Genomic DNA, 13,222 nt, shown 5'->3' with positions numbered 1-13,222 from the left:
GCATTTATGTACAAGTTGCATTTATGCATACTTCTTGGAGTTAAAATGACTAGCAGGCCGCAGGTTGGACAATCCCTGCCTTAGACTGTCAACGTAACAGATATCAAGGTTATCGCTTCTTACTTGCAAAATAACGAATGCACTTTTATATGACGCTTTATGCTTGGCTGGGGTTGTTGAACTTCTAGCTTGCAAGCCAACTGTTGCGTCATAGATAACGTTGAGATGCAGCTAATCCATCACATAGCTCTTTGTTATGCAAATCAACCATACTAGAAATAGTTTTAAAGCATGTTTTTTAAATCACTCCTTTACATTTTGCGCAATACTTGATAAAAGTTGCAGTCAAAAATTGCACGAAAAATAGAAAAAAGTTGCAAAAAGTTGCAACATAAAATTCCTACAAACAGCTTATAACAACAAATTCTGAGTATTTAGGAAGCTGCCGGAAGCTGTAAAAAAAGTTGCAAAAGTTGCAAAAACTTGCCCTAATTATTAGTATTGACACGTAAGGGTGTGTATAACTCTATCGTCCTTAAGCGACGTTTTGGTGTGAAATAAACATTTATTTCAAACAAAATAGCGGAAAATAAGTGGAGCATCTTCCTTGTTCAAGATTTATAAAGTTTTACCAAAATGAGTAGCTTCTACAAAACAACATTTACAAACATCTAAATCAGAGGTCTTCTCGGTTACATTTTTGGCAGATTTTAAAGCAGAGAATTTAAATTTCTTACGCACCCCCCCCCCCCCCCCCCCCCCAAGGCTTATTGCATTTACCCCTCGGAGATTTTCTCTGCTCCTGGTTAAGAGTCCAAGTAATTATCATGTGTTTTTCCCATTTAAATCTGATGTTGATTTTTTAGACGAGAACGAATGCGTTACCACACCAAACATATGTGACACCAACGCTATTTGCACAAACACTCAGACAAGTTTCACATGTACCTGTCGCGCTGGTTTTTCGGGCGACGGAACCGTTTGCGAAGATATTAACGAATGCTTGGATGATGCGACCTGCACCAGTGTACAATACTGTGAGAACAGCCAGGGTACTTTTGAGTGTCGAGGTATGTTTATCTAATATTTTTAGACTAACCATCCGTTTCCGTTTTTTAGCATTTTCCTGCGTAGGAAATAGGAAATTTGCTTTTGAAATTATGTATAACCTATTTAACCCAGTGCTCAGTTAATTGATTAAAAGAAGTCCTTAATGTGGTTATATGTCTTTTTGTATTGTCTTACAAAGGTCTGATAAGCCAAAGACTGCCAACAATTGCACCTACACGAAACAGTAAACCCCGCCTTCGGTTAGATTTGAACGCGCGGCCGCAGCATTTCCGCCCAACATTATTTAGTGTTTGTAATCAACGTAAAACCACCCATTCTTATACACCTCACTCGTTCGGTAAACCTGATACATGTGTAAATGGCATTATGTAACTGGTCACTTAAACCGCTCCAAACCGACAACTATACTATACGCCTTCTATGCTACTTCGTAGAGGGTGCGAAATTGCAATTTTATCCAAACATGTCAGTGGTAAAATCGTGCTTGAATGCGTATCCATTTCCTGTCCAGCTGTTAATATCGGCCGCACGCTATGGTCCATAGAAAGTGTAGGTGTGATTTTCCTTTCTAAGGCGTTCTATTTCAACGTATTGTATGGTCGGTTCCACACAACCGGTTGGCTTTCAATGAGTAACATCATTGGCATGTGCTGTTTTGTTGTCCAGACATACCCACGCCTACAATCACGTTCATTGATGTACAGACTACTTCGTTTCAAGTCGACGTGGGCGCGTTGGTGGATAGCTTGATGTACAACGTAAGTGTTTTTTTTTTCCGTAAGAAGCGCAAAGTATTATTTAGAAATGTTAGATATTACATCAACAAATCGTACCACGGAAGATAAGGTTTAAATTCAACTTTGACCAATTAAGCATACGTGTACATAACACGTACACACGCTAAAACGATTAGTATGACAATTAAATTCAAACGCAAAACTCGAAAGCAACTTAAACTTATACTGTTTATAGTGGTAAATTTTATGCGTAGTCCTGTGTCAAAAGTGTACTGTGAGATTGCGAAATTACACTGCCCTGGTTTTCTAGCGTTCCTAAAGTAAAGTTAGCAACTGCAAACCGTTTTATCATTTCCAGATGTTTAACAAAACTCCGCTTGTTGGTCAAAACGTTAAGGTAGCCATTGAAACCCTTTCTTTTTTGCTCTTTTAATCAATGCGGGTAACCAAAATAATCAAATTGCGTAAGCATGAAAGAATCAACCCGTGTACCTTTCCTAAAGATGGAAATAAGCTTCAAATGTGTGGGTTGTCACAAAACACTGGGCTTGCCCCGCCAAACTTACAATATTAACATGAGGTCATCAGTGCCATCACTACACAATTGCCACATCTAGTTTAGCTAGCAAACACGGCAGCCATTACGTAGTCATCCTATCCTGTTACCAACTACTGCTGCTCGATACGCTCCTTATTTGGCGAGGTAACTTTTTGGTCTCGTGAGTCCAATTGAGAATCGTACGAACACTCGGCCACGAAACTTAACTGCCCGGAGATGGATCATTTAATTTCGAGTTCACGTTTCTCTGCACATCGGTCTTCCGTAACGTCGCGTGTTATCTCTCTATCGATTTCGTATTATTTTTAAGGGACTACATTATAGTCACTATAATATATAAATTCGTACGGCTTGAATGCAATCCTTTACCCGCTGCTGTCGAAAAATTCGTCGCCGTCTGGGGCGTGTTATCTTTCTCATTTGTCAAATCCATCGTCATTGTACTGTTTGTAGTTTATTGTCGCAGTTGAGTTTATGTCGCTTGGTGAAAGAACAGCTAGGGACACAATTGCACTAAAACTGCGCAACGTTGAAACATTAAGTAGCGCAAAACAGTGGTGGGTACAATTGGCGGATAATGGCTGAACGCGCTGCGTCTACATCGTATTATTAGGCGGTAAACTAAACATTAAAAACTTGTTAAAAAAAATTACACAAGATATATTGCATTACTTTTATAATTCCTAACAGAAACGGGCAAAACTGTTTTTATTTAAAGGGAAAGTTAAAATGGGTTTTCGAGTCCGTATTGTTGTGGAGTAATTGATTGTCAAAGACAAATACTTCTTAATGCAAAGTTTGCGACGGTATAAAGATGATGAATTCTTTTGTAATGGCATGTTTGGCGACGGTTAAAGGCGCTTTTCACAAAGAGGACACAAAGCCATATTGGTTTGAAATGTAAACTGAAATGCTGACATGTAAATGGGATTTTCCACGATAGTTGCATTCAAGATTCCTACCAATGACAAAGTATAGAAACTTCCGTCAATCTTATACACATCTTACGTTCATTTGCCGGTTGATTAAAAAAAAGTTTATGTTGGTAAAAAGGTATACGGTGACGTCATTATCAAAACGTCATGTTACCATTTTATGAAGTTATTTCCTCCAAACATAATTTTATTATTTATCTTAATCACTGCATTTGTTTATGTTGCAGTTGATGGTTGAGAACGCTGCCGGTACAAATGTTTTACCCGCTCAAACCGTCAATGGACCAGTGGATGTTTCTGGTTTGACTGCGGGTTTTCTATACACCGTCACTGTACAGGTTGCCGGCAAAGATGTTACTGTTACTACCAATCAATACACCCGTAAGTGAATCATAATGTACCACAGAGTGGCAAACGGGCCCGAAACCGAATTGTTTTAACAACGTTCGAATTATGCTGGCAAATGGTGAACGTTTGGCGCACGTGATGACGAGCGTGAAGTCTGGCCCGAATTTCATTTACACTTGCCCAAACACAAACATAAGAGCTCGACCCGTCTTACAAGTGTGATGAACAGTTAACCCTGTGGACGCAAATTTTATGTAACTTTGTTTGCTAAATTGTAAAGTGAGCAGTTTTTACTGCATTTAATGTACAATTTTGGAGCTTGCAGAAAATTGAGTATATATTAAATATATGGTGTTGAAACTTTTTGCTAAACTCGCTTTTATTATCTATGGTTAAAGTGCAAACAGCTTGTTATTCTTGTCAAACGTCACGTGCCTTTTACTTCGTCACTATCACACACGTGACCAAGTTCTACGTAATCCAACTTCAATTGCGTACTTTCGTTTCAAGTCTTTGTTTTTTGCTACGTTTTGCGCGTGACCACGACTCTAGGTTATCTGTCGACACAAGGGCAGCTGTTATGAAGGCAGGCGCACGAACCGAAAAAGCCTCCGTCATTGTCAGATCCGGTCCATTGCGTGTTGGGGCAAAATTTCGACATCTCCGTAGGGTTCAAGGGGCTTAGACTTTGCCGTCCATGCGAAAAGTGAACGCCGACCCCTTCTGGCAAGCTTGAAGGTAGTCAGTTGGAACGCGATGTATGATAAGATAGGATTAGGGTTGTTTTAATTGGATGGGCTGCAGGAAATGTATGCATGCTGCGTAAAGGTGATTTACATACTTTCGTCCGCCGCCGGGACTATTGATGCTTGGGTGTTTAAAAATATAAATTGTTTGCTGCGAAAACACTATAATCCTTGTGGCTATTTGTAGAGTCTGTATACGTCTGGGTTATCACGAGTTTTAGATGCTGTGCTAAATGCGGTTGCTCCAAATTACCCAAGTTCTGGCTGGCTCTAAAACTATTTTTGCTGCAAAATGTTTTCCTAAGTCTATTGATCCATACCCAAGCAGACTGCTTACTTTTCTGTGGTACAAACTTTTAAAATAGATAACGTTTCAAACCTTCGCACACCGAGAAACATTCCATTTAAAAGCGAATCCACATTTTGCGACTCTTGCAAAACATATTTGCATTACACATTTTTGGGTGGATACTAAACACAATTACGTTCAAAATAACTATACTTTACGTACTTATTTCTGGGAATCAGTCTAAATCGTTTTTGCTGGCCACTGAAAATAGCACACGCCAGGCCTGCAAAACACGTTGGGATTTTCGAGACAATTTAAATAAATCCTAATTGATAAAGTTTTTGTCTACAGTGCCTTTTGTAGGTTTATAATTTTTTTAGGGTTGGAATAAATGTTGTATTTTGAAAGTCACAGACAAAAAAATCCCCTATTGTTTTCCGCTTGTGGTTTTTAAAATCCCTACCACACAGAAAGTGCTTAAAAGTTCATATAAACAACGCTACTAACAAATCTGTTTTACTTAAATGGTTTTATGGTCACTTCCTTGCTCAGTAAACCGCATAATACTATGTACTTTAACACCAGCAAGTTTAAAGCGGCAAATCTCTGTTTAGTACCTGGTGGTGTGGGCGGTTTCACTATCGGTGCAGTGAGAGATGTTTCGGTTGAATTTCGATGGGCAGCTTTACCAATGGGATCTCGTATTCTGATCAACCTTGATCCTATCCTATCGAAACGAGAAACCCCGGTTTCGAAATCCATGAACGTAAGTCTAGACAAGCACATAAAAAATGCATTAACAATTTACGTGTGTAGAACATGAGTTAATTTTTTTAATTCATTCATTGTCTTGACTTTATAAAAAGTCTTATTTTTTGGTTTTATAGCTACTGCATTTTAGATACTTTATGAAATATTAATTTAAAAAACTGTAAATATAAACAACTGACGTAATTCGATTGATTTATTCCAACAGGGCTTGAAGCCCCTATTTCTAAACAAGTGTGTAGCAAGTTTAGGTCATTTCAGATAATCATTGTTACGGGTGACCTATTACATTTGCACAGTTGCACGCAAACTTATCGTTATATAGACAACCATAAAATCGCAATCACATACTTTTGGGGCGAAATGGGAGTCTTTTTTCTGGGACAAAATGTCTTGTTTCTGACGCAATATGATTTTGCTCAGTTTACTGGAACCGCCGGCGTCATCGCTGGTTTGACGTCATCGACCAGGTACAGCGGTTCGGCGAGGTTAGTGAATGACGCGGGAAACGGAGCAGAACATACCTTTGCGGTCAGGACGAGTAAGTTTTGTGTAACGTGGGTATTTTAATTGGGTTGCTAAAAAACAAAAACCTCGGGTAAAATGTTTTTACCTTCCCCGGCGCTTTTATAATCTTGACCAAGGAAGCTTGTGGCATGTACAGTAAGCCTCGGTTAATCCGGACCCGTTTGGACCAAAAATGTCCGGATAAGGCGAAGATCTGTATTAACCGATGTCGATTAGTTCAAGCCATACCACACTACAAATCATTTGTTACTTTTTAACCATCTACATTATTTAGGACATCACTATTTTGACAAAAAACACGATTGCTACTAAAAATGCCTAATGTTAAAAGCTTTTACATGAGATTGTATGTGTACTTTATCTAAAAATTTATTGTGTGTAGCAGAAAAGCTACAATGTCAATATCACCGTGATATTTGTTCGTGACAGGTCCGTCTGCAGTTACTGGTCTTATAACTTCGAGGAATGCTGAACAGGTAAATGTATCATGGGCGCCATCCAGCGGGGCGGAGTCTTATCGTGTCATGGTTCAAGCTCTTTCTATTACCAGGACAACGACAAGTAAGTAAACTAAATATTTGCTTAATGTTATTCCACGCTACGTCAATTATAGTAACAATGATCGAACTAGATACATCATTGATGTTAAGACTTAAAATGTAAAAAAATACCCATCTCTTGTTTTTTTGACAAATATATTGTACGTTTTGCTCTTTTGTCGCTAACTTTTTCCTTCAGGTAGGCTACTTAATTTGCGTTTTTACGAAAACCTTTACAAATGTCCTGTTGTGTATTAAACTTTATAGGCAGGGTTGCCATCGACTTGAAACCAAAAAAAAGGACAACAGAAAAATTAAATTTTTATGCGAAACGAAAATCTTGGCATTGTTTTTGAACAAATCTTGGCATTTATGCCATGACATTTGCAATATATTTTGGAAAGAAACAATCTGTTTCAGCAACTGGTTGTTCGTAGAAAATACTAAGTGCATCTCACAACAGGCCGGGTCTAGGTTTACTTCTACTTGTAGCAGGAATTTGACTATAGCAATTGTTGAAAATAAGACAAAATAAGGACTACAGTCAAAAATAAGGACATTTCTTAGAAATAAGGACAATGAACTTTTCTAAGACATGACCCTTCAAAAATTGGACAAATCTTAGAAATAAGGACGGTATGGCAACCCTGTTTATAGGTATGGCTGGTTTGGCTTTTTAAACAAACAACCATTATGTTTTAAACCCAGACATACTATTGACGCTGGACAGCAACACTTCTTACATCATACAAGTAGAGGCTTGCAACAACGACATCAACTTGACTGGTGGCGTCACAGTTCGTTGTAGCGATCCTGCAACGGTAACAGGTGAGCAGAACCAAATCATTGAAGAAGCATTGATGTATCGCTTTTAAAACGGACGTAAACGTTTTTTTTTCTCACATAAACCAACATGACTTTTATCGAGTCTAACCGGTAAACGCATTCACACATTGCTTTCGTCCTGTGTTACAGTCTTATAAGGGCCGGCTTTGCGAGTCGAGTTTGTGCCGGGTTAGGGTTAAAGTGTGAATACCACGAGCTTAACTTATCGATCAACTTTACGTGCGACATCATTTGTATTGGAATTTCACTAACTTTTGCGCCTAAATCAGGCTTTTTTAAAATAAACAACTCTGCTGCAAACATAGTTATATCCGAAACCCTTCAAACTAAAACTGTTTTTTAGCAACATCGTGCACAGCTTGTGATGAAAACGCCGCATGTGTGGAATCAACTTGCCAGTGTAACAGCGGCTTTACCGGCGATGGAATAAGCTGTATGGATATTAATACCTTAAACTGCTCAGGAACTATCTGTGCAGTCAACGCGTCTTGTGAAGCTATAAACGGTGAAATGTCATGCCAGTGTCTTGAAGGATTTATGGGCAATGGCACTGAGTGCAATATATGTACCTCGGATCCAAGCGAATGTTTTCCCAACGCTAACTGCACCACAACAGCGGGTGGTACCACTTGCCAATGCAATGTGGGCTTTACAGGAACCTATGGCAATTGTTTTGACACCAACGAATGTCTGAATATGTCACTTTGCCACACCAATGCTACTTGCGAGAACACAGATGGCTCTTATACTTGTACATGTGATCAAGGATACACAGGCGATGGGGTAAATTGCTCTAGGAACTGCTCAGGTACAGTTTGTGCAGTCAACGCGTCTTGTGAAGCTATAAACGGTGAAATGGCATGTCAGTGCCCTGAAGGATTTGTGGGCAATGGCACTGAGTGTAATATATGTAACTCGAATTCAAGCGATTGCTATCCCAACGCCAACTGCACAACAACAGATGGCAAAACCACTTGCCAATGCAATGTTGGTTACTCGGGTACCAATGGCAATTGTTTCGACACCAACGAATGCCGAAATGAGACGGTTTGCCACACCGATGCTACTTGCGAGAACACAGTCGGCTCTTATACGTGTAGATGTAATGAAGGCTATGCAGGCGATGGGGCAATTTGCTCTAGGAACTGCTCAGGTACAGTTTGTGCTGTCAACGCGTCTTGTGAAGCTATAAACGGTGAAATGTCATGCCAGTGCCCTGAAGGATACATAGACAATGGCACTGAGTGTAATGTATGTGATTCCGATCTACGCGATTGCTATCCCAACGCTAACTGCACAACAACAGATGGCGAAACCACTTGCCAATGCAATGTTGGTTACTCAGGTATCAATGGCAATTGTTTCGACACCAACGAATGCCGAAATGAGATGGTTTGCCACACCGATGCTACTTGCGAGAACACAGTCGGCTCTTATACGTGTACATGTAATGAAGGCTACGCAGGCGATGGGGTAACTTGCTCTAGGAACTGCTCAGGTACAGTTTGTGCAGTCAACGCGTCTTGTGAATCTATCAACGGTGAAGTGTCATGCCAGTGTCTTGAAGGATTTGTGGGCAATGGCAATGACTGTAATATATGTACCTCGAATTCAAGCGTTTGCTATCCCAACGCCAACTGCACAATGACAGCAGAAGGCTCTACTGTTTGTCAATGCAAGGACGGATATTCAGGAACCCATGGCAACTGTTTTGATACAGACGAATGTAGAAGTGAGGACATTTGCCATACCAATGCTATGTGCGAAAACACTAAAGGTAGTTTCCAGTGCAGTTGTCGCATGGGATTCACAGGCGATGGGATAGATTGTTTACCCGATTGTGGCACTCCTTGTGGCGAAAATTCGACCTGTTCGGTCCTAAACGAAAGTCCAAGTTGCCTTTGCGATGCTGGTTTTGTACGTAACGGCAGTTCTTGTGTTGACGAATGCGGTTACTCGTGCAATCCTTCAACCACTTGCGGCGCTGGAACGTCACAAGCACGGGAGTGTGTATGCGGAGAGGGACTATGCCCCGACCGACGGCTCTGCGCTGAAAATTCAAGGTGTCTATGTTCCTCAGGTGACTACGACGCCATATGGAGTGCCTGTGACCTGTCTAGTTGCGGATTTGAATCAGGTATTAGAAACTGTGCAAGGCACAGCACTTATTGTAGTATATCCGATATGACCTGGTTCCACTATATATTTGATTGGTGGAAGAACACACAATGTCAATGGCACTACAGCAATTGGCATGTAACAGCGCAATGTTAAACCCTAAAAGTAGAGGGCACAATTGATTTGCCGAGATTGAATGCAACTACATCCATTTTGCAAAGCGTTATAGGACCGTAGCTCACAAATGGGTAAACTGTGTGTAAACACGCAGGGGGTAAAGTGGGTGTCATTAATTGAGAAAGGAAATATCAGTTCGAATCAGCAAAAAAGGGTGGGTTTTGATACGTTCACTCAAAAAATGCGTTGGCCCAGTGTGTTAGGCTGAAAATATAACTTCATTTGAAAAAATTCTAATTTTTTTAATTTGACTAATTCATCTATGCAAAGAAATGGTTATGGTGTTGCACTGTCTGTATAGCAGGCTTGATGTTAATCATCGATTCACGTGAATTGCTATATGACTTACGAACTAAAGACGAATTCTTGTTGTCTATATGTAGGTGAATGCATTTGTACATGTGAAGTGCAAAATACCGGGAGCTGCTTTGGACCAGAAAACAATACCAGCTGTACTTACAATTGTGAAAATGAAACTGTTACATGTGGTGGGATCAGGTTGGAAACTTACCCACTATCCATGAAACCTGATTGCGTTTGCAACAACAATGGTAAACCCGGCGAAAAAAAAATCTGTTTCCTTTTTTTCCAAAACGAATAATCGATGTGTATTTAAATTTTGCCCATGTGAAAGTTTTGAACACTAATGAGTTTTAAAGGAGACAGAACGAGCATCCAGATTTAGCAAAACGATCTTAATTTTTTTTTACTTGATAAATACTAATTTCCAAAAGACCCATGGGTTTCTGCATATTGTAAAAACAAATACTAATCGACAAAAATGGGGCCCAAATCCCAGTTGGTGAAATAGCTACATATATTTTAACAAACCAGATAGTGCATGTAATGGCAGTAGGTGTTAAAATTCTATTTTTTTCAGATTTAAATATAGTGGGAATTGTGGTTCCAGTGGTGATTGTGATTATTCTTCTGCTAATATTCTTTATCGCAGTTTTGCTCTACCAAAGAAAACACTTGGTAAGATTTGTTCTTGCTATGTGAACAGTGCGAATAATATTTCAATATTTTCAAACCAACTTTGTTTAACTTAATCTGCAGCAAACATGTCTTTGAACAAGCAATAAAACTCATTTTCATTATAAAAATTCAATTAAACACTTAATTTAGTAAAAAATTAATTTAAGGAAACTTGGGCTTTATTGCAACTTGTTGATGAAACTGCTATAAAATGACTATTTTTTGCCAAAACTGTATGATTCGAAGTAACATCAATTTAATAAAATACAGTCCAGTTGATTGAACCAACAGCGTTTAAAACCTATTTAGTATCTAACCTTTACGGGCCCACGTGCATCCTAGGGATGACAAGATAAGTATTACAAACCAGCCCAAAGTTGATATAAGCCAATACAACTAATTCGCTGATATAATTGTCCAACAGAGAGGTTGGTACAACGTCAGCGGACGATGGGATCAATGGAGGCGGCGTTACTGGAACAATCGTACACACTTACCTCACTTCGTCCGTACGGAGTACCAGTCGTCACCACAACCACAGCCCGATGACCAATCAACAACTACTATGGATTCACCTCTAACTAACGGTGACCTAAACGGGAACGGTAATGGCGATTCGTACAACACTGTAATATCCAACCTTTCGACTGACGACCCTGCCGTGGGAGCAGACAGTAACGGCGACGCTAGCAGATATTCTACCATTAATTCCAATAATCTGTGGCCAGCACCGCCCTCTGATGTTGAGCCGATGTATGCTGAAATTAACTCAAACAGGGGTAGTGTACAGCAGACTGGAGTATGAACTAATTTTATGTTGAACCTGATTTGATAGGTCGACAATATGCGTTTTATATTCGGGTGGAAAAAGCTAAAGAGTAAAAACGGTCTAATATATAGGCTATGTCTGCTAACCTGTCGGAAAAGCTAAAAAGTAAAACTTTTCAATATAACTACTATTGTTAAAGTATGTTACTGACTGTTTAACCCAGTGGTTCTCAACCTTTTTTACTATGCGACCCCCTTTAGAGATTTTCTAACACCACGCGACCCCTTTACACACGCACACACACAGGAAGTTTAACTACCAGCATGTGTTGATTGTGTTCATCACACATTTCCAATCTAACGCGGCTGCAATAGTTCGGCGTTTTGCTGTATTCCGGAAAACGCCTATTTTTCACTAACTATTTCACTATTTCGTGTTTTTTTTTTATGTTAAGAAAAACCAAAACCCGCAATTATAGAAGTATACAATCGCAAATATTGTTGCGCCTGTTCTAAATCAAACGGTCGTGTGAGTTACTATGCTAAACAAAAGTCACAGGGAAAGTTTTTATGATACAGATAAAATAATTCCGTGTTCGGTTGCGTCTCCGCGACCCCCTCAAAAGTGCTTGGCGACCCCTTGGGGGTCGCGACCCCCAGGTTGAGAAACACTGGTTTAACCTATTATTACTTTCAATTTTTGTTCATTATTTTATTAGTATCGAGTTTTTGAATTGTGCAAAATGTTTTTACCTTGTTGAGCAACAATTTTCATGTACTTTGGTTTGTTGTTTAGCTATCCCAACAGCTTGTTGGCTCTGAAACGATAAAAATGTTTTTTTTATTTGCTTGTAATCGAAGATTTTGAAGTTTGGGCCCTCTTGGCTAGGAATTGGATTTCTATAGCACTTAAAAATTTACTTCTTTAAACATTTTAAGCATTACATGCCTCGTCTGTGCAACGCTTTTTTTGTGATTACTGCACTGCATTTTCCACGTTGTGTAAATGAAAAATATCATCTGTTTTTAATTACGTGTTTATTTTGACATCAGCTACAATTGCAAGTTTTCCATTTGGACAAGTACTGAACATCTTATGATGGGTAAATACTAACAACTTATCTCCGGACACCCCCAACATTCACTTAAGTTTCGATAGGTGGCGCTAAGAGCACAAACACCTTAGCGCCACCTATCGAAACTTAAATGGGGGTGAAGTATTATCATGAAAAAATTCAATAAAACAAATTGTACAGCTAGTTCCTAATCTAAAAATTTAAAAAAACTTTTTCCCAACCAAAACCTACTTTGCTGCTAAATTAATGTTTTTTCAAGTGTAAACTCTTCGGTGATTTTAGGGTTAAAACAGTCGTTCTAGTCTGAAGCAAAGTTAAGTGGGTTTTATGTGAGCGCGTTTAAATTATTGTCTGTGCACGGAATATAAATTCTCTGTACACAAATCGATCCATTCTCACCTACAACTTTTGTCTGAACCTAACGAACTTCCTAACTGAGAAGTTAAATGCAAATTTCCTTTTGACTTCAACGGGTTTTCCGAGAATGTAACTTGACGCTTACCGCAAGATTCCGATAGGTTCAAATTTTTTTGTGGGCCAAAACGCACTGTGTACAGATGCATCTTATCTGTAGAAACAGATCTCACGAAAAACAAAGCCATGGAGCAAAAAATCTTTTTTTTTCTAACTGTATAAACCGTTTATCCTTCTTGGCGAACATGTTACTAAAGGCGCTTTTGCTGATTAATTGCGACTAAGAATAGTTGTGGAATGGCTGTGCATTTTAAGTAAACTGTTT

At 39.2% G+C, this 13,222-nt stretch overlaps 1 protein-coding gene across 1 annotated transcript; it reads left to right on the top strand.

Annotated features, from left to right (window-relative positions):
- The first annotated feature begins 3,535 nt into the window (after positions 1–3,535).
- On the top strand, positions 3,536–12,529 carry LOC145229268 (uncharacterized). The gene is made up of 9 exons (XM_080094574.1): positions 3,536–3,683; positions 5,300–5,451; positions 5,877–5,994; positions 6,411–6,542; positions 7,229–7,348; positions 7,710–9,503; positions 10,045–10,212; positions 10,542–10,639; positions 11,064–12,529. The coding sequence occupies exons 2-9, from the start codon at positions 5,377–5,379 to the stop codon at positions 11,442–11,444; spliced, it is 2,886 nt and encodes a 961-aa protein (XP_079950700.1). The 5' UTR covers positions 3,536–3,683; positions 5,300–5,376; the 3' UTR covers positions 11,445–12,529.
- The last annotated feature ends 693 nt before the right edge of the window (positions 12,530–13,222 follow it).

Source organism: Phallusia mammillata, chromosome 5 (genome assembly GCF_965637545.1).
Source record: "Phallusia mammillata chromosome 5, kaPhaMamm4.hap1.1, whole genome shotgun sequence".
Lineage (NCBI taxonomy): Eukaryota > Metazoa > Chordata > Ascidiacea > Phlebobranchia > Ascidiidae > Phallusia > Phallusia mammillata.
The sequence above is the reverse complement of the archived record's forward strand: the minus strand, read 5'-3'. Positions and strand labels throughout refer to the sequence as shown.